At 38.8% G+C, this 26,048-nt stretch overlaps 1 protein-coding gene across 1 annotated transcript in view; it reads right to left on the bottom strand.

Moving 5' to 3' along the window:
* MAPKBP1 (mitogen-activated protein kinase binding protein 1) overlaps positions 1-25,844 on the bottom strand; it is an 80,107-nt gene extending 54,263 nt beyond the window's left edge. The window contains exons 1-2 of the mRNA XM_072427647.1: positions 25,462-25,844; positions 273-364 (exon numbers count right to left, since the gene is read on the bottom strand). Coding sequence (XP_072283748.1) covers positions 273-364; positions 25,462-25,581 — 212 coding nt within the window. The 5' untranslated portion in view covers positions 25,582-25,844. The remainder of the gene's footprint in view (positions 1-272; positions 365-25,461) is intronic.
* Between the last annotated feature and the right edge of the window lie 204 nt (positions 25,845-26,048).

Genomic DNA, 26,048 nt, shown 5'->3' on the forward strand with positions numbered 1-26,048 from the left:
TCACCCAGCTTCACTAATGAAAGCGTATTTTCTCCAGCCTTGGAGAGCTTTAATAAATCAGGACCAGAATATTCAGTGTTCGCTGATCATAAGTTCCTCCAATCTTCGTTTTTGGCATATTGAAGCACAATATATCTTTCATCAAAACTCTTGCTGCAGCATGTTCTATGAATGGATTACAAACCAGGGCAAGCAAAGATTTCTAACATGTCACCATCAGACCTCTGCTGGGCATCAAGTCCCAAGGGATGAAATGAAAAGGATCAACTTACCCAGCTGGATATGCAACAAGGCCGGTCTTCGGGTCACAGGAGAGACTTCTTCCAGCTGACACCGTGATACCCAGGACCTTCTCCAATGTCACCTGTCACAGACAAATCAGAGTTACAAGCTTAGCACACACAGACAGCTGTAGTACTTGTGGGAGAAAGGCTTGAACACACTTAGACAAAGCATCACTGTTCTGCTTTATAACTACTAAAAACTAAACTGGTGAATACGTGAAGACTTAAATCTGCTATATGCTAAACATTTCACCTTGGGGACCTCCTCCTCCTGAAATGCAAAGCTTTAATGCTTACATATATAGTGTAAGGAATCAAGGAAAACATTTACCTTAAACCTCATTATTGCTGGATTCCTGCTCTTCGTACCACTGGTCCCTGTAACCACTACTCTGTGGCTTGGTTGCAGCTTTCCAACATCATAACGTACAATTGCAGGACCAGCTGTCCCGCATTATACATCAAGGGCAAGGTACGTACATTCAGAATATCAGCCAGGATATGCAAGGAGCAGAGAAGTACCAGGAGATAAGGAATACATTAAAAGCCCAAAAAAGACCAAATCACAAAACCAGCTTTTGCTCACCATCCATTCAAAGATTTCCCCAAAGTGTTTTTTTTTTTTTTTTTTTGCTACCTAATGCCCAGTAGCAAATTGCTTAGTGTCCAGCTCATTCAGAGCCCAGCCCAGCTCTATCATTCTCTCATGTTGTGAGCATATGAACTGACTGGTCCCTTGCACAGCTTCATTATCTTACTTTCCAGCTATGCTGTACAGAACTAATACTAGGTAAATTTTGCTGTAACAGGTAAGGGAAAGAAGATATTTTTGAGAAAAGAAAAAGGAGGAAAAAAATTATAATTATAGTCTATTTCAAATAAAAGAGTTGTAAAAAAAAAAAAAAAAAAAAAAAATTGATGTAAAAATTATCTTATGAGTTGCTCAAGACATTCAAAAAACAACCCTGGGGGTGGGATCAATAGCAATACCCAGCCAAAGGTTAACCTCTTCCAGAAATTATCCAAAACCAGCAACAAAAGATTAAACTTTAGATATATATATTAACACACGGGATGAAAACGTTCTAACACAGACTGTTATACAACTTGTAGGTCAGTCATTAAAGTACCAGACAGAGCTGCAGTGGTTTTCTGTAATTTACAGGGTTTTACAATAGCTGTATACGTTAAACATAAGGACTGTTATGGCAAATAATGCAAGTTTTACAGCTTAACGAGTGGAGTCTGCTGTCTCTTAATGACCAAATTGCTTCTCTCATTGACCACCATTTTAAAGAACAACAGTTATAGCAAATAATTTTAATAGCTTAGGGAATTGGCCTAGAGTGGGTTATCAGTATAGGTCAGGCAATTAGTTGGTCATAATTCTTAAATTTCAATAGCTGACCCTTCACCTACAATTATGCAAGTCTAAGGGCAACAATAACCAGCAAGTTTAATGGCGAGAATGCAGTTTTTATCCAAATTTGGGTCTACAAATTCACATTTTTTTTCATAAGCCCAAGAGTAACCAGTTCTGCAAACAGAGGAATGATAGATGTGGGGGCTTAGGCATGAAGGGTAGACTTTAGGACTGTGTAAAGGCTGGGCATGGGATCCAAGGGTCACACATGATCAGTACAAGGACTCACAATGGTGCTGGGTAAGCAGGACAAAATGCTATACGAGTATCAGGCCACATTATCAGGGAAGCAAAAGTCAAACCTGATTGAAGACGTACACAAACTCAAAATAGGTATAAACACCATCACACAGTTCTCAAATATGATTAAACAGGTAGACCATGACATAATGATGTCCAGCAACACCATTACCCATTTGGTTCATAAAGAAGAATGTTCAGCCTACTTACCATTCCTGCTATGGCCCAAGGACCATAAAGCATCTAAAAAGGTTGGTATCCTCCCCCGATACTGGTATTTGGCAATGTCAAACAACAATTGTGGTTTATGGGTAGCAAAAAGTGAGGGGGTTAGCTATTTTTTTTTTTTTTTGCCCCAAGATGTCTTAATACATTTAGCACCAAACCCAGCTATATGTGGCCCTCTAAAATAGTTACTATATACAAGACTTTTGGACACATCAAATGTCCTTACTGACCGCTAATGTAGACAGGCGAGTTGCAGTAATTGTCAAAAATAAGGAAATCAGGACACTAAAAGCAGATCACATTGTAAGATGTATAGAAACCGTTCTTTTGGCCAACAAAAAAGAACGGCAGAAATGTTGTGGTTGATTCTCGCAAGCCAAAGTTTGCATTGAAATAGCTGTCAGGTTCACTTTAAAGTAAAATGTTTATCTAGTCTTAACATCTCTGAGCACTCAGCTACACATCTGACATCCCTACTGATATAAAAGAGACACCCAAAAGTAGATGACAGGCTTTATCATCATGTTTAAACTTGGACTTGTTTACACTAGAGGTTTATTGCCGCTTTTAAAAGATGAAATCCTACCATCTCATCTTTGGAGATATTCCAAGTAACTACGCCCTGTGGCTTCCCACTTGTATCTGAAAAACCTATCCTTGTGACCTCTAGGCAAATGTTGTCATTTCAATGCACTGCAAAAGCTCAATTATATAATTTCAAAAACATTTTGTGTTATTTCCTGGGGGTCTTTGTGTTACCAAAGCGAGTTTTTTTCCTCACTAAATTATGAAGTTTTCAACATTCTAAAACTGAAGCACAAACCGGAGGCAACATGACAAATGTTTTTTTTGCCTACATTATGTAGTCCTAGAAATCTGTAATCAATCCACCCCAATGGCCAGAACATTTTCTGTCTGCTAGGAAAAAGGATACTTTACAAGAGAACAAAAAAAGGACTGCATTGTCTGCAACAGATTACCTGAATCTGGAGGATATCAGGGCTTTGTATGAGCATTAATTTACCAATTGCCTCCCCAAGTTGATGATGCTAAGCAGTCCTAGGGACATTTCAGATGAAAAAATGAAGCCCCATTGTTGGCAGATATTGGTAACCACACTGCAATCTGCCCCAGTCATGTAAAGGAAGTGTTGCAGAGCACTGTGGCTCATGGCTTGTTTGCAGCAGCTGTCACATTTTTTTAATTTTTACCCGTGGTTAAGAGACAAATAAATCAGACAATCATGAAAGACGTACAAGAAGACGTTTTAAGATGCCTCCTAGGAAACTAAGGAATGTTTGCAGTTCTATAACCTTCACTTTCAATATTAGAATTGAGTGTGCCGCCTACCAACCATAGCTAAAGCATGAATGCCGAAGCTCTGCATGAAATCCCTTCCCTTATCAAAGATTCGTGGTACAAGATAGTAACTAAAGCAAAAACACATGGAAGGAATCAACAGAAATATTAAGAGGCTTCCTGTTGTCTTCTGCCTAGAGCCCTGATCAAATATCCCTTATCTGATGCCAACAAAACAATGGTCAAGTAAAACATGAACAAGTCAAGTAAAAGAACAAGGAATCACAACAAAGAACCTACATCTCTGGCATCGATTTGTATTGCAGAATCATATTCAAAGTAATAATTGATTTTTTTTTTATTTTTTTATTTTTTTTTTTTTGCACATGCTTCCTTTAAGTCCCAGTGTACAGAGAAATACAGTCACCTGCTAACCCGAGCTTTAAAACTTTGGAGGCACTGACCAGTAACAAATATAGATATCGGGAAAGGAAGTGTTATCTTGGAACTCCTAAAATGCATGCGTTTCTTAAGTCAAAGATAGTGGTAAGGCCAAAAGATTAGCGGGATAGCCTAAAGGCCACCAATGGAACTTTGAGGATTATCAAATTAGAACTTTACGGTGGCTCAGGGGTTAGCAAACTTGAATTTGCAGCTCTAGGTTTCGGGTTCGAATCTCGGCCAGGACACCATCTCCATGGAGTTTGCAGGTTCTCCCTGTTTCCGCCGGGTACTCCGGTTTCCCCCCACATTCCAAAAACATGCAGTGAGGTTATTTGGCTTCCCCCACAAAAAACTGACCTTAGTCTACATTAAATGACATAGGACTATGGTAGGGACTTTGACTACCTATTGAAACAATGTAATTTAAAAGTAGACTACAGGAGGACCTAGGTTTGTACAGTCTGGGCCTAATGTTGAAAAAGGAAATACAGGAAATTAAAGACTAAATTGGGTGCTGGCACTAACTGCTGGCAAAAAAAATGAAATGGTAGCTTTAAATGAAGCCCAGGTTCCAACACTGCTCTTAAATCCAGAGTTGTCCAACAAAGTACATAATTTTTCTGCCACAAGGCTCAACATTGGTGAGAACTTCATTTGGCTTTCCTCCCACAAACACATCCACTTAAGGTGCGAAGACTAAAGCTGCGTACACAATTGCAATTTTTGTAGTTGGAAAGGATCTTTCACGATCCTTTCCAACGACAAGGGGCTGCAAGATGCATGAACGATGCTGTACATACAGCACCGTTCATGCTCTATGGAGAGGGGAGGGGGGAGAGCAACGGAGCGGCACCCTGCTGCGCGCTCTCCCCTTCCCTTTCATTACGATCGGCTGTCGTCCATGGATCCGGCAGGTCGGTCGTCCGGACGATGGACGACACCGACTGTACACACGGAAGATTTTCACCCGATAATTGGCCGATGCCGATTATCGGGCGATAAAAATCTGCCGTGTGTACGTAGCTTAAGATGCAATTGCATTCAGGTAAATAATCTGCACTAGGTAGAACTTATGGTTTGCCTATATAGTATAGTGCACCTATCCTCAAACAAAAACAATACCATGCACTCCTGAACAGAAACCTAAACAGAAATGTTATGAGAGAACAGATTGATTCCAACTTCAACAGATATTACAAATACAATTCACATCCTGCTGCCCAGAGTTACAACCACATATATCTTATCTGATGTCAACAAGTTAATGGAGCATGTTGTTGGACTTATTTGTTAGGTCTAGTTGGGTTCACTTTGGTGCGTTTGGCCAACCATGTGTTAAAGCAGAAAGTAGAGCTTAATGTCATCAATGCTCAGTGTCCTCTAAGAAAGCTAAACACCAGGTAAAAAGATCAAATAAAGTAGGAAAGAGGACCCAGTGGGCCATTTGGCAGGCCTAAAAACATCCAGTTACAGAAGTTTACTTGCTTGTTTTTGCTCCCTGTACTTCCCTCTACCAAACAGCTCTACTTGTAGCCTCAAGCGTAAAAAAAAAAAAAAAAAAAAAAGTATACTACCTTATAATGTACAAAGATGTCGGATTGGCTTACAGTCTCAAGTGTTTGTCTTTCTATTGTTTTTCCAACCATTACCTGCAGATTTCAGCCAATTCAATTAGCATTATTTAAACAATTATTTCACGATTTTTTGATAAATCTTTATTATACATAATAGAAAAGTGCTGAATAATTATTCTGCTGACTAAGGAGTACCTCTACGCTGGGTCAGATCTGGCAGAAGTGAATGCATGGAATATGATCTCCAGCTGTGCAGAATAAAAACAGCTGCTCTGATCCCAGTCTTCCTCCAAAATATACACAGAGGTCACTGTGAACACGCTGCCTACCATGTTCAAAGAATTCAAATCATTTTATTTACATACTGCCTTCTCTCATTCTCACATCAAGTACATGTTGGAGCGGGGCTCTTCTTGTTTCCTATCCATTGGCGGTGTGTAGTCCCATCTTTTAGGTATATTTTGTATATACTTTTTATGTCTGAATATCGTGACCACACTAAATGAGCTTATTTTTTTTTTTTTTTTTTTTTTGGTATACAGCCTAGTGCAATCTATAAAATGTGAAAAGGCACCTTTGACTTGGAGGGATTCTCTTACAGATGGTAACTGGTCCCCTTAATAAAACAGATAATATAGTATTCTGAGGTCAAAGGGGAAGACTTCAAAAAGGTATGACATCTTTACATTTCATACAAAAAAAAATTACGGTTCTCTTGTGCATTGAGTAAGAGAACATATAACATAGCAAAGTCATACAGCCTTCCCACACGGAGCTGTTAAAGTCATTAGACAGTGTAAAGGCAAAGTAAAAAAATCCCATGGGGAAATCTGCATGAATTGCAGATATGTAGTACATAGGCTTCATTCTTTATTTCTTTAGGGGCCCTCTAAATATAGAAAGTACCTGTTGAAATGCCAAAAATGTAACTCCTATACTGCATAGAGGCAAAACTACCGTAGTTTAAAACTTTAGCACTCCCTAGGAAATAAGCTGCCATTAACGGGCACTGTGGTGTCAGTGATTGGGCAGAGTTTGTGGTAATGAGTTCTGAATCTAGGTCATGCCAATTAACGTAGCGAATGTCATCATGGGCCAAGTTTGTTATTGTTCCTGAAGCAAAGAAGGGGGGGGTGTGAAATGCCAATAAATAGTTATGGAACGTTTCTCATCTGTCATCATTCCATATGAAACTTGTTCTTTAATTTAAAAGAGGAAAGGCTACCCCTGTCCCCCAATCACGCTCACTATGGTACAAGTGAAAAAAGAAAGGGTAGGTGTATTTTAGTACAGTTTGCTCAACCGTATAGGAGATTTATCAAACTGCTGTTTTAGCAGTAGCCGGTGTAGTTTTGCAGTAATCTGTAAAATTTCTCATCTGTATTACAATTTCAGGATGTTGTAGATTGAGGAGTTTGTACGTTTCCAACTTCACAGATGGAAATGTATACGCTGCAATTACTGCCATTTGTTACCCACCTAGCAATGTGCTGATCCAACTGCTTCATTTAGTCACAAATCAGGAGTTCTAGCTTCTCTTTACCGTCTGCCTACTTAATCCGTGTCAGCACCGATATGACCTGGCACTTTGCAATCTTTACTAGGTTTCTATCCATTGTAACTGATCAGGAGTAAACACAGCCCATTGTATGTACTACTATATTGTAAACTGCTCTTGCTTTTGTCCCTGAACCAAATTAATTGAAGCCTCCCCATTTACATCAGTCATGGATGCAGAATCAAATTACACCGGAATAAACAAGCTCTTGATTACATTTAACACTTGCAGATTTAATACAAGAAGCAAATTATCTTCTACTGCATTACAGCTTTACCGACTCACTGACGCTTACCAATCCGTGTGATCTGAGTACCAGCAATGCTTATATGGACGTTCAGCAATAGCAGAGGAGTTTCTGAAAAACTAAATACCCTTCTATCCATTAAAGGTCTACATTTTCCATTGAATCCAAGTCATAATCTGTTTTTAATTTTTTCCATATTTTCCTTCATGCCCTATAAACCCAGCTACAATTTCAATCCAAGATGGCAAATGGAGTTTGATTTGCATCTACAACAGTCACCAGTATATTCTATCAGAAGCCCATGTGGCGGATTGAGAAATCAGAAGAGAAAACTGGAAAACATTGTCACACTGTAACTTGACATGCATTAAAAGTCTTATTATTGAAAAGTGCAAACCTCTGAAATAATAGTGGTAGATGGTTTAGTTATTGGGTTTAGATGTACATTAAAGCTTAATCAAAACAATATGATTTGCTACTGTAATGTTTCTCAATCCTTGTGTAGTACATTTGTATATCTGGTACAATGTTCCGAGAAGAAGGTTGCCCCTTGGAAGAATTAGATTTGCTACTGTAATGGTTCTCAATCCTTGTGTAGTACATTTGTATATCTGGTACAATGTTCAGAGAAGAAGGTTGCCCCTTGGAAGAATTAGATTGTGGATTACTCAGGTATGGGGTATTTTAAACATTACCAAAAAAAAAGTCCAAATGATATTTCCAAAATCAGACAAATGACATAGAATAAGCACCTAGTGGCACAAGTTTCCTGGCCCAATTTTAGGCACCAAATGCCATTATTGACTCACTCAGATCAGCACATGATGCTCCCACAGGCCATACAACAGACAATATTGAAGTACCCCAGCTATGACAATCCCGCCATAGTTCACGTTAGAGATTTCATTATACGCAATTTAGACAGCTGAAACTGATCACATGGATGAGAGGTTTCAATTAGAAATGTCTGACTGTTTTTGACCTTGACTGATCGAAAATGACTTCCTGCATTTTGTCTGAACAGCATGGATAAACAGATGTACTAAAGCAAGACAATAAAAGCAAGCTAGAATTATTCCAGAGTATTCCCCTCCCATTGGGGCTGCAAGAATCAGAAGTGCTACAAGAAACACAGGAAGCTAGGAAAAATCAGGGTCATGCATTGCAGTTTTAACTTCAAAGCGCTTTTTTAATGACCTTTGTGTATTTTTTTTTCCTTCTGAGCACTGCTAATGCGTAGTACAAGTTCATAATCATTAGGAGGTGCAGACTGAATCTGCAAAATAATTGGTGGGAAAACTGGACAGATGAGTGTGTAAATCAAAATATATTGTACGAGGGCTCACTGGAAGACAATAAATGAGGGACTACAGAACTGAACAATGTTCTCCCTGTTCCAAAAAAACAATTATTCATCAGTACTGAAAATCGACAAAAATATTAACAATCTATACAAAAGCTCCGCTAGTTTGCCAATTCTATCTATCTCGAAACAGAGCATACATCTGTAAAATGAACACCCTTTACAGCTATTGCAGAGTTACACAGAAGACAGTCATTCTGTCAGAGGGCCCTATTTCTGCTTAAAGAGCCTCTAGAAACCCAGCACAAAGTAACATTAAGGAACTACATACAACACAAATTATGAATGGCTGGGACTTGCTGACTTTATGTAGCATAGGTCGTGAGGATTTTACATGGAACCCGGTAGTGCAATTTTCACTCACAAATAAGCATACAATTACTGGTCACGTATAAATGTTCTAACTCTGTTGTTAAAAAAAAGGAAAAGGGCAGTTTATATTAAAAATTATTACACAACTGGGTGTTTGGACAATTCTCCACTTCAACAATATTCTTTATAACTATTAAAAGAAAGAACGCAAAAAAAACAACACACACAAAAACAATACAAATAGCAAAGCAAAAAAATAGTCATTTGGGGTGAAGGGTGTGACTCCCATCTCCCTGGGAGGCAGCAAAACTTCTACATTGCCTTATTAATCCAGAAAGCTCAATTCCACAGTCTCGAAATTCTCTTTGTATTATTAGTGAAGAACTAAAACAATGGCACAGAAACTCCAGCATGCGCCATAAACCTGTTACCACAGTAACAAACGTCTACAAAAAGGGAACGGGAGGTCTGCTAATACGCTATATTCATCATCAAGTATAGAAATGTGAACACCCACAGATTTTTGCAGACTAACAAAGGTCCTTAAAAATAAGTCTAAAGAACACAAGTAAAACTAGTTTAAACCCCAAAACAATTTTTATCAAGAAGATAGCAAAGATTTACCCATTCTCTAAACCGGACATAACTAGAAGTCTAGTCGAAGGGTCCCACAAACCCCAACCTGTGTCTGCTGCCACCATACTGTCATAATGTTTTAAAGCAAGTACCGGGTAAAGATAAGAGCAGAGGGGCCTAGGTAATCAGACCATCAGATTTTTCCCTTCTGGGACCTTTTTTGGAGAACTGTTTTTTTCCAGAGCATCAACAGGAAGAAAAAAGGATATCAAAGTGAAGGAATTCCTCTTGGACACATTTGTCATCAGAACAGGTGTCCTTCATTGAAAGATTTACCATCACCTCGGTGATGTTCAGCTGACAACAAAGTTTCTGAATACCCCCAGTGGGGACATAAAACCTCACAAAAGGTTCCCACCTTTCAGCATGCTATCCAATTAAAAAAAGTTTTGGGTAGAGATATACCAAATTACCTGTACACAGCCAGAGGAGATTTTACATACACAGGCTCCACTCTTGGAAAAAAGTCATTGGTGTAAGCGGGATGGCTGTAGTGCAGAAGGAGGGTCCTAGTCCAATTGCCTTCAGCGCACCCATACATAGGCTGGACATGGGCAGGGCAAACCAGGATGACATCAGTCCTTCCTTGATTTTTTTGTGATAAAACTGCTCCAATACATGCAACTCCTACAGACTTGAAGCATGACATTTACTACTTTCAGGAAAAGTCGTTCACACATTTTCCAGTGGACTGGAAATTTTTCTTGCTGGCTACCAATGATTTGAATTTCGGATCGTTCTTGCACTAGACGTATATGTATAAACGGAGGGATTTGAGAACTTTATAGCCAGTACATGTTTAGCTACAGAAAGGAAGGCCTTCGACCAAAGCAAGAGGTCATTATCTTTGAAACACCAGGACCTACAGATATCTTTATTTTCCCAATGGAGTCAATAACTAATACTGCCTGAATTGCTTGCCCCCCCATTTGACACAAAGGATTTCACAGAATTATCAGTTATATGACCATATTACTCAAGTAAGGCTACGTACACACGCCAGATGATTCTCATCCAATAGGCATCTCAGGGCTGATATTAGACGAGAATCTGGCGTGTGTACAGCGCTCGACACCCTGTATGACTGTCCTGGTGGATTCGACGATGGACGATCAGAATGAAAGTGAAGGGGGAAGACAGCGTAGTGGGGTGCCGCTTGTCGTTCTCCCCCTCACCATATAGAGTAGAACGGTGCTGCACTGCGCTCGTTCATGCATCATGCAGTCGTTTGTCATTGGAAAGGATTGTGAAAGATACTTTCCAATGACAATTATTGCACGTGTGTACGTAACCTTAGTCCTAACATTTTGCAGATCAGGAGGTAAATGCTAGTCTATACAAGCAAAGGATTGAATTCACAACAACCTCCTCCCTTGCAGCACAAAAGTAGTGCAGAAAAGTTTAATAATGAATGCAGAGAATTATCTCCAAACAAATAAGTAAATGCATTAAAATGCCTATTGACAATAATGAAGTATAACTGTCCTTAAAGTTTAAGCCAAAATTCAAGCATATGGAAACAAATATTACAACTTATAAAGCACAGTTCTACATAAACACAATGCATGAACAACATTTCAAGAAACCTATTCTACTCCAATCCACCCAAACCAATAATACAATAAAAATGTTAAATTTCCTACACAAATCTCTCAATTTGTTTATTAATTCCTAAAGTATTTCAGCCAAGGTGAAAAAAAAATCTGCAGAGATCATAAATTTTTATGTAAATACATTAAATGTGTATATAAACATGTCACAACAGAGATTTTAAGGAACTCGCACATCTTCCAACAAATACTAAACCACAAGCTGTAAATCTCCAACTCGGACCAAATCTGTGTACTGAACAGAAAACACTTACTTTCATACATGTTTTCCTGGGAGCTGCCATGTTGATTTGTGAAAATCTGAAATTTTGACTACACGCCAACAGTGGCACAGCGAGATCCACCCATCCTAACCCGGAACACAGATCCTTCGAGCGTTCAAAAATTTCAAAAAAAACTCAAGCCCCTGCTTGCAGGTCTTCAAACCTCTACACAAGCCCTGCTCTGCAATTATTATTACAAGTGTCCAAGACTGCTGCTGAAATACACCCGGAATACACAGCCTCTTTATAAATAAACAGTCAACTGTAAATATATCTGACAAGCTGTGTAAGGGGCGGCTGACAGACACAGGAATCCCACAGAGAGTTTAAAGACCGTATGTGTGTGTGATGACTTTAATGATAGTGGGAGTGTCAAGAAGTGTTAACACTTCTAAAAGCATTGGTAATCCTTCCGATTTCTGTCAAGTCACCAAAAAACATCCCTTTCATGTACTTCAAATAATTGTTTAAGGGTGAGGAAAAGAAATGTATGATTGGCCTTTTAGGTATAAGGTGTTAGGATAATCTCACATGTGGGCAAGTTGGTTCTTGGATGAAGAAGATGAAAGTGGAGGCAATTGCCACAGCTAAGGGGAAGAGAGGGTTGACTGTACATTCGGAATATACAATTTAAAGTTACTTTCAAAGTCCCCTATGTGCAGGTTACATACTTATTTTCTTCTTGTGTTAAAGCAGCCCATGTAAATTTAATAGCCACTTATTTTCTTCTTGTGTTAAAGCAGCCCATGTAAATTTAATAGCCACTTGATGCACACAAAAAAACAAAAACAGAGCATTTGTATCCATTACATTCATTAAAAGCATAGGAACCCCATGACAGATTGGGGGACTTCACAGTCAAGATGCCGGGTTCCCACCTGTCTCAGCCATTAAAAGGGTCATCTGATTTATTAGTTATTTAATGTAACAGAGAAAACAGCCATAGAAAAGGGGGGGGGGTGATCTGTAAGTTAACCTTAACATTTCTTTCCTTAAAAGATTTATAAAAACACGCAACCTAGCAATGCAAGGGGAACAGAACAGGGATGGTCTCCTCCATACAATACTGATAGTTCAATGCGAATCACAAACTGGATCCTGGACCACGCTGTATTGCCCAACTGTTTCTGGGTCCGGGGTCCTGTTATGCTGCAAACAACCAAAGGAACAAGACTAATTTGTGAAATGGGTCACATCTGTATTGAAATTGCATATTAATCATTTCTTCTGGTTGTAAACTTCTCCAATAAACCCATGACAATGGTTATGTGTTAAAATATTATCCCACCTGGTTACATGAAAGATTCAGAAAATAAAAGGGGCAAAAACAAAAAAAAATTTATATATATATATATATTTATTTATCTATCTATCAGAGCGCAAATGTTTTTTATTTAGTCTGATTTGCCTCATTCAAACCATGTGTGCACCAAGCACGCTCCAGTGATCTACCATCACGTTTTAATATATGGCGAGACAAAGTCTAAAAACATTCCATACAGTGCATTAATAATAAACTGTAAGCCCAATGGGAGTTTTAAAAGGCATAAATTACACTTGAAGTCAAAGCGTTCTGACAGAATAGTCAGTGACCAGAAGTGGAGCAGACCTACATTGCTACTTGAACAAGCATAGGTAATTCTCACATACAGTTGGATCAGTCTTCTATATGCAGCTACAGATTTTCAACTTTTTACTGCAAATAAGACCCGTATTGGTAACCCTTTCAACTGCACAGCTGATGAAGGTTGGTTCCTTCTTTTTTAGCCTGGTCCCAAACACAACCTGCCATACAGAAGGGCTGAAAAAAACCAAAAACAAAAACAACAAAACGTTGCACCAGTTTCTAGAGACAGGATGGAAGAAAGACATTTTAAGCAATGGTGAATTGGCACGACTGATTATTCTAGTGTAAAGATAAGGACCCATTATGTTGCCATCTCTGCTGGCATCCCAAAAAGCCCAACCCTGTACAATTTTCAAGGAAAGCAGAGTAGATATTGTACCAAATCAATGTAAAAGTTATCCTGTGGATCATGAAAATGTACTATACAAACCTTGGTGTGCTAGGAAACAACCTATTTTTAAGACATCAACATTCTCATGTTCCAACACTGTAAACTTCTCTCACAAACCCATTAATATAGACAGATGTTCATACTTTGCCAGACAAATCCCAGTTGTAATAATACCAGTTCAAAACCAATACAAAGGAACCGAACTTCCCCAAGTTGAAGGCGCTTGTAAAATCCAAATGTACCTTCAGATCCGATCCTTATGTTCTCTAGCTTTGATTTGTACAACACTGGTGGTCCATAGAGTTTTCCCCTGCACTGAGTGAACATGCAACATTCATTTGTACAATGATCTGCCAATGTTCCAACGGAAACCAGAAAGTTGATAAATCAAGCGATACCTTCCATTAGATAACTTAAGTACAAGTGTTTGGAATTAGCTAAAATCCCATATAAAAAGGTCAGGAGAAAAGAAAGCAAATCCTTACTACTTGAAAAGGAAATAAATCTTAAGCAGTAGTCAGGTGATGCCAATTATATGCCCTTTATTAATTGATGATCAACAGGCATGACCAATGTATTATCAGAGATTTCTGGTCTTAAGAATAGGGATTTTAGAGGAAACTCTTGCCCCAATATGGCTACAATAACAAAGTAGGACAGTGGTTCTAAACTTCCACAATACCAAAGATTAAAACAAGAGACCTAGTTAGAGTGAGGCTTAAAGAAGAACTAAACCCATGATACTTACCCGATCTCGTTCTGTTGCAGGGCGCTGCCATCTTCTTCCTCCTCTTCCAAGAGACAATCTTGGGCCATCTTGATTGAATTGCCGGGTTTCTCTGGCAACCAATGAGGAGCTGTGCATGTGCGCCTCCCCAAAATTTGGCCACTGGGCAGCCATCAGGCATGTAAGAACAGTTATTGCAGATGGCACATCGCCTGTCTGATCACAGATTTTTCAAAGTTCCACTTCGAGTGTACAAAAGGTATAGTAAGATACAGTCAAGTCTATGACTGTTTTCAACATTAAAGCATACAGTCCCAAGATCTTTGATGAATTGAAAACTTGGCTGCACCCTTTATCCACCCTCTCACCGACATAATTAGGGGGCCCAATAACCTTTTAAAAGAAACAGCGATGGGAAATTATACCCCTCCTATCTATATTACAAGAAAACAACACACAACTGACACACTAACAAGGGACTTACTATAGGGTTCACAATTCACCACTTCAACGGGAGCAAAGCCTAGGGATATACAGCTTAAAGTGATGTATCATTCAGTGGATTTCTGCCTTTTTATTGAGACTCCACCTGTTTTTAATGGTGGAACATCTACAAGTAACCAATAAATCTTGTACAATTTTTTTTTTACTACCATTTTATTTTGGCAAAAACTTTCAGAAACCATTCAACTAGACCAATTCCAATTAGTTTCTTTCAGATTGGCAAGCTGTTGTAACGGATTTCCGACCAATATGGAAGTAGCGTGCGAGTATACAAATAAGATACGCGATATAATCTGCAAGACTCTACCTAATAAAATATGCTTTGAATTATTTAGAACTCACATTTCCTAGTAGTTCCAGCCAAAGAAGATGGTACAAGCACACAAGGATAGATTTATACAGTAAGCTCCTTTAGGGACAGATGGGAAGGGTGGGAATGGTGTGTAATAACACAGATAATAACCACACTTTGCAGGACAATTAAATAAAATGAGATAATTTAGAAAGAGAGCTTTGAGTCTTATACAAAGAGTACTAGTTCCTCCTTTTCAAACAGCATTACTTTACATAAGTTACATCAACCGGACAATAATTCTTCCTTAACAGAATGGCCGATTTAGTAAGTGAACTCGTCACCCCATTAACAAAACTCCTAAAACAACCTATTAAATTGAAAAAGACATTTGTTACCCTCTCGTGGATCGGAATCTTTATAAAAAGGTCAAATGGAGGGCTTTGGGGTGAAAAAGATAACATATATTATTTGACAGACCATCAGAACCTGTTCATGGTAGTGCATTTGTGTGTAGCTCTGCCAAGACACAGATATCTGGAACCTAAATCAAGGAAAGTATTTCTTCTGAGCTTGCGCATCCAAAAGTATAGTGGCTGGGCCAGAGATGGTGTACTTTGCCAGTGGGGACACAGACACCTCTGTAGCAAGTTTAAAGGTAAGCAATAAAACAAAATGTCTACTCCACCATGTAGCATCCTTCTGTAACTGCAAGAACGGTGAATGACCATTCAGGCCTGGAGAACAATGAAGCAAGGGAGGTCGTCATTACCACTATGAAAACGTACTTACCTTGAATTTGGACTGCAGAATCCTACAGCTAGAAGAAGTGGAGGAAGAACATGGAGAAGATATCATTGAGGTATGGAGGTACCATACTGAGAGAGCCTGACACTTTGGTGCCTGAAGACCTCTACTTTGTCATGTTAACCTGGATCAACAGAGATGGGTTGAAAACATGCTGGATGATCTAGAGCAAAGTTTTGAGTGTCACTGATGTCTGCTAATGGACAGCTGGGGACATTTTAGGAAAAGACAGTGTTGTTTGAAGGTTAAGGGCTTCTCCCTACAGCCTGCGTACTTTTACTATTAATATTTTTGTTATTTGCCACTTACACCCAAAAAGGGACCTATATCCATACTGGACCATTACCAAGATAAGCTACCTCACTCACTAACAGGACTTTTAACAGGGGGGAGCAGGCAAGCTTCCAAAATGTGCCCAATAGGAAGAGAGGTGGCTAGCCTGCCAAGCAAGCTGCTGTAGTTATGTGTTGGCACTTTATATATGAAAGTAGCATTTTATTGTCTACAATCACAATTTACATGAAATACAAGCACACAAACGTGTTAATAAACCCGGTAACATATTACCCTGGTAAAGCCTAAGAACTAGTGCTCCTCTTCCAGACATGCATTTAATATGGACAACAAAAAGACGTAAGGAAATTTAGGATTTTATTCAAGAAAATATTGTCACTTATTCTAGAAATAACGACAGAATTTGAAAACAAATGTGTCAAACGGGGAAAACGTGCTATTTATATACCATTCAATGTCACCATGCATGATATATAGGAGATCCCATGTGAATAAACTGAACTCAAAATATTACATAGATTAAGGTTTTATTTGCTTTTTTTTTTACTCTTTATTCAATGATAGTAATGGCTCACTGTAAAGATAATACCTCTATACAACCAAAATATGCACAAGATAGTTTTGTATGGATCGTGGGCACTTGCTATACATTGAACAGTCCCTGATGTCTGCAATGCTGATTAACTACCCATCAGTTTTCTGTGGTCTCCGGAGAATAGATGCAGCATAAGGTCTGCATAGCAACTCTGAGCCCGAGTGTTCCATCTCACATCATTGTGCCACAGGAGAGAGGACTCACAGTGTGCAGAACACAAGGTGACCAAGGCAAAAATATCTGCCATGTAAAATCAAAACAAATCTGTAAGCAACATGCAAACTTCAGTATTCTAAAACATATACACACACACACTTATTTTTTAACCAAAACTAAACTTTAGTTGAAACACAGATGGTTGACATGTTACTACAATTTGAACTCCTACAAAAAGTTAGCATACTTGCAAAGGGATGGTGGAACTGAATCACCTACAGCCACTGTGCCAGCAGATCTTTTCCCATAAATTATTTCATGTTCTTCCCACATATGAGTAAGCAGTTCTGGATTAGGAAAACCAACGTTGCCAATCTCATGATGCAAAGTTACACATATAACTAAATTTTTTATTAAATAAGTGACTGTTCCATCACTTCCCTTCCCTTCCCGGTCTATTTAGGCAAGTCCAGCTAAGTATGAAATAGAAAGACTGCTGGGCTAGAAATACAGGTTATACTAAACACACATACAATGCCATAGGTGTTGCAACCAACTTCAACAGCAGCAAAAAGCAGCACATTCCACACAAATGTACAAAAGTGCAATGTGCGTTAGTGCATTCCTACAGTGAACTTGGGGTACAAATGTAATTGGCAACCCAGCACAGCAACACATGTGATGACAACTAAAGGGTTATCTTTTTAGTGTCGATGGCTAGGCAAATCATTCTAAGGCCATAAGTCACATGAAATGCACCCAACACGTACGCAACAACCACAATTATTAGACAACACAACACATGTGGCTGTAATGTAACAACCCACAGAATTCACCCGTCCACCTCCAAAAAAATGGTCACTTGACAAGGTCACACACAAAAGATTTAACTAATCCACTAATCTGTGTTGTAGAATTTAGACAAAAACAGTCAGCCGTGGATAAGAGTTAGAAAACCCTACACCAGAAAAATCACAAACTGAAACTGGTTAACCCAAATAACTTTGCTTCATAAATATACTGCTAATTTTGTATCATACACTATGTATCACAGCTCTAATGACATCCTGAATGTCTATTGGAGAATCACTTGATTCTAGTTTATCACACATTGTGGTCAGAAGAGCACAATTTATGAATTTATATATATATATATTTTTTTTAACAGTATATAATTTATGTAATTTATTTAACAGTATATAGTGCCAACATATTACACAGTGCTGTACAATAAATAGGGGTTGCAAATGACAGAGATACAGTGACACAGGAGGAAGAGGAGGCCCTGCCCCAAAGAGCTTACAATTTAGGAATATTATTTATATATATATATATATATATATATATATATATATATATATATATATATATATATATATATATATATATATATAGCAGGCGTAAAAGATGAAGGACCAAAAGCGAACAGGCAGCGTGTGTCCAATTATATTTTAATGTTTTATGCCTGACTTAAAGTGTACCTAAACTCAGTTTTTATTTTACATAGAAGGGTAGACAACACTTTAATATTTAAAGTAAAATTTTTTTTTTTTTTTTTTTTAAACGCAATACCCTTTAAAAAAAAACGCCCCTTTAGTCTTGAGCGCCGCGTCGACCAAGACTTAATGGGCAGAGCCTCCCACGATACCTACATCACACATCCTGGGAGGCTCTTGGCTGCTCATGCGCAGAAGGAGCCCTTTTATAAATAGAAAAAAAAATTGCTGATATCACACATGCGCAGTGAGATTTCCGCCCCCCATCTATGTCATCCGATCTCATACCTGTACAATGCGAGATCGGGTGACACAGGAAGAAGAACCCAGATGAAGATGCTGCCTGGTGCTCCCTCTGCACCAGGCTGAAGACAGATACGGGGACTTCGCGGGAACCAATGGGAGAAACCTACTGACGGATAGAGTGAATTGTGGTATGTGTGTTTTTTTTTGTTTGTTTGTTTTGGGTTTACTTCTGCTTTAAGTACCTATAAAGTAAACTCTTTACAAAGCTGGCTCATTGTGGATTTCTGTAGGCTTTAGTGCAGAGATTCTCAATCAGGGTTCCTAAAGGGGTTGATAGGGATTCCATGAGCAATGAGTAATTTGTAACTCTCAGGTCAGTTTAAGTAACACCAATGATCTTTTTGGCGATCTGCAAGGGTGACATTCTTCCCACCATGCTAATGTACAGGGAGATGTGGATATAGTAATTATAGAGGTTTTTTAAAGACTTGAAGTGAAGAATAAAGGAACTGACCCAAGTTTTTAGTGGTTTGCTTTACTAAAAGATGTTCCAATACATGGTTTTGTGTATGACAACACTACAAGATCAATAAAGGTACAATAGAGTACAAGGTGATTTTTCATCATGGGTTAAGGACTGCAGACACTGGAACATTTTTATAGTTGACTGCCAAAATTTTAGCTGTATTTATGCTAAAACCAGAACAGCTTGGATCTTAGGAGAGAAACCAGGATCCTCTTATCTGATGGACTAGAATATCCTTCAGTTTTATCTGTTGTGCTCACATTGGAGTCAATGTCTTTTGGCTGAACATAATATTTAAAGGTGAACTCCAGGCAAACCACTGAACCTATTGATTGAATAAATGACACCACTTTAACCTATCAAAAGATTTGTGTTTCTGTTCCAATTTCTGAGATTTGCACAGTGCAGCCCTGTATAGGGAGATGACGTATATTTTTTTCTGTTGCAGCTATGCAACTCTTAGAGGTCTTGTCACTTACCTAGCCTCTGACTGTACAGTGACGTGAGAAGCTGCAAAATGATTAGTTTCCCCTACGAACAGGATTCTCCTTACTTGTGCAAGAGAAAGTCAGTGCAGCGATATATTGTGCTCCTTCCCAATGAAACATTGCTCTACAGTTGATAGCAAGAGGCAGACACTCACAGTTCAATAGTAATAAGAAAGAAGCTATGGTGCCCACACTTCCTAGTCAAACAGGTTCACGTTAATAATTCAAGGGAAAAAAAAAAAAAAAAAAAAAAAAAAAAAAGGAAGGCTAGCAAGTATAACAGAAGTATCTTAAAGCCAGTTCTCTCCAGCTTATCCTTTGGATAGCAGTTTGCTAAAGTTGTGGCCTAACAACCACCAAGGAAACATAACATAACAGGATAATAGCCTGTAAACTCATTGCCTCAGCTTAGAGAAAGCACTGGCACCTCTTTCCTGATGGGTTATGTTAAGTTTGTCCTAGGGAACACATCTTATAAAACTGAAGCATCGATGGGAAATTATACACACACCTTCATGCACCACCATTCTATTTAGAACTGTTATTCAGTAGTGTTCCCTGAATCAAATGGGCATCCTAGTTCCTGGCACTGTTCATGAATCACATACACGCAATACCCTTTCCAGCTACACAAGGATTGGAAATTATAGCAAAGAAAATCCTTTTCACAGCACAATTAGACTTTACAACTACCCACCCCCCATAATTCTGATGTTTTGTACCCTTGGGCAGCCTGGGTAATTTCTTTGCAATAAACTAAATTTTGCACTGAAGACTTGTAACACCTATGTGTACTAATAGCTCCACCGAAATAGGTATAGGTACCATGGGAAATCTCCAAGCTGAATGCATTATCCTCAGTCTGATTAGAGACTTAACAAAAAAGCACTTGTAAGAATGTAACAAAATGTTTAAACACACTTAATCATGCACAATCTGAATTTCTGTCAAACAAAATGTAAATGCATTTTGTGCGATCCAGGTTTCTGCACATACCCTCCAATCTTTTAATACCCCGGGTTCTAATTGTAAATACCACCAGGACCTGCACCTTTTACCCAATTGTGTAAGAGAAGGCAGTCAGCCCCTAAATTCCCAAGCTTGAGTTACACTCCCTTTTGCAAGTGTTTGGGATTCAGGACTCGCAGGATGTTTAGGAATAGGTTGACAGAAGTATCACCATAAGGGAGATGCAGCTACCTGCCAAGTCCAAGAACACTTCCAACATTTACCAGATTGTAATCAACATGGCCAGAAAAATTACACACATCTGTGTAAGAAAACAATGAGGATAAACAGCTATATATATTAACTCCTTTCATATGGCACAGATATACGTCATGAAACACTGAAAATCCCACAAGTGCCTGAGTGATGGCCAAACCCAAAAAGTTGAAAGGGTTTTTCAGCATCTGGTGCAGAGGCTGCGATCAATCCCAATAGACTGATAAGAATCATGTTGTGCTGTTGGTCTATAATAGGATACAGAATCTGACAAGTCTCTGCACAAACGCAATCCATATGGACGGTAATCCAGCAACAGAAAGAAAAATAAAACAAAGAAATTTTGAAACTTCATCTGTAAGTAAAAAAGTTACTTTTCTTCACCTCAATTAATCCAAGCCGAGATTTGCGGCTAAATCATCAACCAAAAGAGAAAGTGTTTATCGCGCACAAGTCATCAGTGTAGCTTTAAGAATTCTTACTCAATTTGAAAAAAAAAAAAAATGTATAACCACCCATGCAGTCCCCCCCACATTGCAAGTGTTAAATGCATGTTTTCATCTAGCACATCATTAAAATGGGCTTCCTGTGAGACCTGCCACACAAAACCACTTTGGTGCTCCCATAGTCACAGGCACTATGACATGTCATGTGTCATCAAGTTAGAATGCCAACAGTCCACCCACTACCTGATGCATCAAAGATACAAAGTAGTAAGCCTAGGGATAAGGCAAGTAAAAGTGGAATTTGAACCTTGCAATGCAGGGTGAGTCTCAATGCAGGAGTAGTTTTTAATATTTAGCTTTAAGACCACTGCCAATTTTTAAACAAAGTTAGGTTTTATGTCTATGCTACTTGCTGTCCCAGACAATAAACAGGAAATCTACTTAGCATTTCTGTTACTGTAACATTGTCAAAATTCGATTTTCTCATCACTTTCTGTGCAAAAGCTAAAAACATTTTATTTTGGTTTTTACATGCATAATAAAAATAGTAAACTAAAGCCATAACTTCAGTTAATAGTAAAAAGTGTCTTAAACTTAGGATTGTGTCCCGGCAGCTTGGACCCTCACCGTCTCCGTGGTTGAAAGTGGTGCAATTAGGTGCACTTTAAATACACAGAGACAGCCATTTCTTTTTATTTAGTAGCCTGGCTGTAAGGTTGGCTTTCTTGGGACCTGCATTTATTTGTTGCAGGTTAGGGACTATGAAAAAAAATAGAAGCTAGAAAAGCCTAACAGGGAGACAGCTAACAATGTCAGAGGTAGGTCAGTAACATCTCATGACAGGTTTTCTTCTAAGAACAGGTGAGTACTTTGCAGCGGAGTGGGAACATAATGTACCCTGCCTGCTGTCCACAGAAATCAACATCACTCAGCCGGCTTCTACAGAAATGTCAAGTGAAACCGGACCAGCCGCCATGTACCTGAACACAGGACAATAGAACAAGCTCCGTCTATCAGCTCTAATCTCCCGGTGATAAAAACCTGAAATCAGAGGTGCTCAAAAAAACAATACCCAAGCCCCAGTATCTGCCTAAAATGCCTTTCTATACCAAAACTTTTGTTTTTCGTTTATTACATTTTGTTGTCCTAATAAAGACTTAAAATTAAACAATTAAAAGTAAAAAAAAAAAAAAAAGTTTTTTGTTTTTTCAATTATGGTAAAAAATAATGCAAAAAAACTCAAATGGAAAATTTGGATACTTGAAATATACAAGTTACAAATGTTAAATTTACCATTATCTTATAAATAAATGTGGGGAGACATCTCCCTGGCTCAATTGGTGATGGGATGATGGTCTGTTATGTGGTCAATATTAAAGCCACCGACTCGGCTACTTGGCATTATTATTACTGCAGTTATTTTCTATATTAGGGCGTACTTTGCTCCCATTTTCTTTTTAGTATACTCTCTGACAATTTTTCTAAGGAATACCATAAACGATACCACACTTTGCATGTTCACTTTCTTGGCAATGCCTAGTTGTTGCTCACTGAAGGGTCACCCAAGGGTCCAATATCTATTAAAACGGATGTCAGTATACGGTGTGTAATCAAACATATGCAACAGAATAATTCAATTTTCATGCCTTAGGTACATTTGCACCAACAAACACACACAACATTTTATGAAGGGTCCCAAATCTGACCCTGAACATATAGGACAGAAGATTACACAGGGCCGATTTCTTGATTCCCCACAATTAAGCAAAGCAGTAGAGAGGGTACTGAAAGATGGGCAGGTAAATAAGGGTGGAGATAGTTAAATGAAAGTGAATCTGTTCCAATGCCCTACATCAGCCGCTCTCAACCTTTCTATCCTGGAGAACCCTTGTAACAAATACAAACTCTCGGGGAACCCCTTTTAAATAGTTAATTGCAGTTAGCGGGAAAAAACATCCTTTAAATTGGTTGTCTGAATGGCACCGTTACAGACATCTAAAAAGGAACATTGGTGTCATGCCAATAGTTCTGCCATGTAATGTTGGTCCAGGGTTTATGTAGGTATTGCCAAAATGGAAACCAATCAGCCACACCTCAAACCCTTCAGGAGGAACCCCAGGATTTCACAGAAACCAGGTTGAGAATGGCTTCCCTAAATAGGCAAAGCACGTGTTTTCTTCAGCCAAGACACTTTTAAATTTTAAATGGTGTGGGAAAGAGCTTTCAATTCTTCACCATTCTGTCAGACACCAATAGAATAAGCAGGTCGAGAAAATCTCAGCAACAGAAACTAGAGGAAGATGGCACATAGGAGTGCACCAGTAATGGTTCTGAAGTTCAAAAGCATTTATTCCATCATGAAGTTCATAGTAGAAAAGCCAGCATGCTTCAGGAGCTAAAAAACAACCAGATAGTCCACTGGCTCCATATAGTACATTAGCCATTAGATGTGTGCACTGCCATAACTGGGCTACCTCTGAAAAATGCTATGTGCCTGGTTCTATCTAGACCAGTACCTACAACTTATAGACCCAGAACAGGCATGCAGCAAAATAAATCTAGAGAAGGGGCAGATGTGTGATAGTCAGGCAGCTAACAGTATTATCACAAGAGTAAACCTAGAACGTGGACACGTTGGAATGCTATCAGTGTGGACCTCATCTAAAATGTTTGTAGCCTAGCTGCCTCTGGTGCTAGCGTTTTTTGAGTCACTAAGGATGGTTATAGACTGTTCACTTAGCAAATCGAATTATTACTCTGCAAGGAGCAATTCACATGGAATAAGGTGTAACTATGCCAACTACAGCTTTTAAATCATGTGCAAGCAAACATTATTTGTACATTTCCCCAAATGTGATTGGCTATTCTTTGCCAAGAGAAGTTGGACCACATTTGCCAAGCTACAAGAATTATGCCACTGGTAAGTGAACAGCCAAAAATACTTTTGTGTTCTGAAATCAGGCAAGGTAAAAAAAAAAAAAAAAAAAAAAAAAAAAAAAAAATCAGAATTCCTCGTCTGGTTACATGTTCTGGGGTGGCCCACTAAAATGAATCAATTTGAGCAGTATGATTGCTAAGCAGGTAGAATTTCAAAAGAAATCTGGAAAGCCCTCAAAATACCAAAGAAGATATTGTCCCCAGTAAAGGGAACACATACAAAAACAGATACCGGTAATAGTGTGCTTACATCTAGTAGAACCTTCCCTGTTCCAGCATGACTCTGCCCCATGAACAAATTAAAGTTCATATAGACAGTTTACAAGAGATGTGGAAGGACTTGGAAAGCCTAAAAGACCTGACCTTAACCCTACTAAATGTCTGCAAGGTCAAATAAAAAACTAATTGCAATTCAGATCCTCTCATGCAGCATCAGTACCCGATCTCAAAAATGCCAACTGAGGTCAGATTTGCAGAGACACAACTGTGCAAAACCTTCCTAGAAGTGTGGAGCCTGGTACAGTGCCAAGATATGTTTACCTTTGTAGTGGGTTCCCCTTCTAGGTAAAAGGTTTAACTACCACTTTTTCTAGTGCATCATAAAGAGGGAGATAACTTGGTATATTCCTCACTACCCCAGCAGCTGGCACTCTCTTTAGCTGCCCGATACTCTGGAATGTAAAACAGTCCCCGAGTGTCTTCCTGTACAATAGGATTTCTGGTCCTGTACTGAACAGAATGACAATCAGTGCTGCAAAACTACCAAAGAACTTGGAGTGCCTGACTGCATGATAAGAAATCAAAAGGAATACGGCAATTTCATCTTGCAAAATAAGCACTTAATGCTTGCAATAGGAATGGGATCCCACCACGAGGTTGAAATAATTTTTGAGGTTCAGCTTGTAAGCCCATGATAGGGCAAATCCAACAACTGTATTTATACACATAATGTCTAGGTGTCTTTCTTTTGTCCAACTCGACTTAGAAAAGTTGCTACAAACTTCTGAACTATGTTTACATGCTCTTGAACATCCAGGTAATTTGTCTACCTCTATATGTAAGCAGCAGACGGCGATACACACACAAAAAAAAAAAAAATTTACATACATACATAAAAACTGAAATGTAGTTAGAATCTCCTATTTCTAAAAGCAATGACTTAAGCTTGATTAGCAGGTCACTCGCCCCAACACAACACGTGAGATCAGACACACATGAACCCACCTTGCTACCAATGTCTTCCTTCTTTGCTCCAGGCTTGTGTCTTCGCAGCTTTATCGAAGGAGAGCGAAGCAGGTTTTTCAAGCGACTGGTTATGGTTGTTCCAGCTTCCATCGTTGCCATAATTTAAGTTAAAAAAATTCCTTTGTGTAATAAAAGCAATAAATAAAACAAAAAAGTGCACGTTCCTCCGAGGGGCCGTAGTACTGCCAGTCAGTCCTGCTGCATTGTTACATAGTGCAGGGCTCGGGTACAGAGAGCCCGCTGCTGTCAGCATGTGCAGATGCCACCAGGACTTCCCATGCTTCTGGGCTTTTGTTATCAAGTAGAAAAAAAAAAAAAAAAAAAAAGAGGATGGGCTGCTGGGTGGAGGGAATCGCTGTCAGATTTTCACAACCTGAAATAACAAGAGAAGAACGAGAATGAGAACGCTGAGCAGTACATTTTTGGCAATGCAGTGCTTGCTGTGTACTCACACACAGGGATCACGGGAGATAGCGTTGGCTGTCCAACACATTTGAAAAATGCAACAATTACAGTTTTACAATGCAGGCAGTAAATCGCAGCTTCCCAGTACATAGTGCAGTCAT

The sequence above is a fragment of the Pyxicephalus adspersus genome, chromosome 12 (genome assembly GCF_032062135.1).
Source record: "Pyxicephalus adspersus chromosome 12, UCB_Pads_2.0, whole genome shotgun sequence".
Taxonomy (NCBI): Eukaryota; Metazoa; Chordata; class Amphibia; order Anura; family Pyxicephalidae; genus Pyxicephalus; species Pyxicephalus adspersus.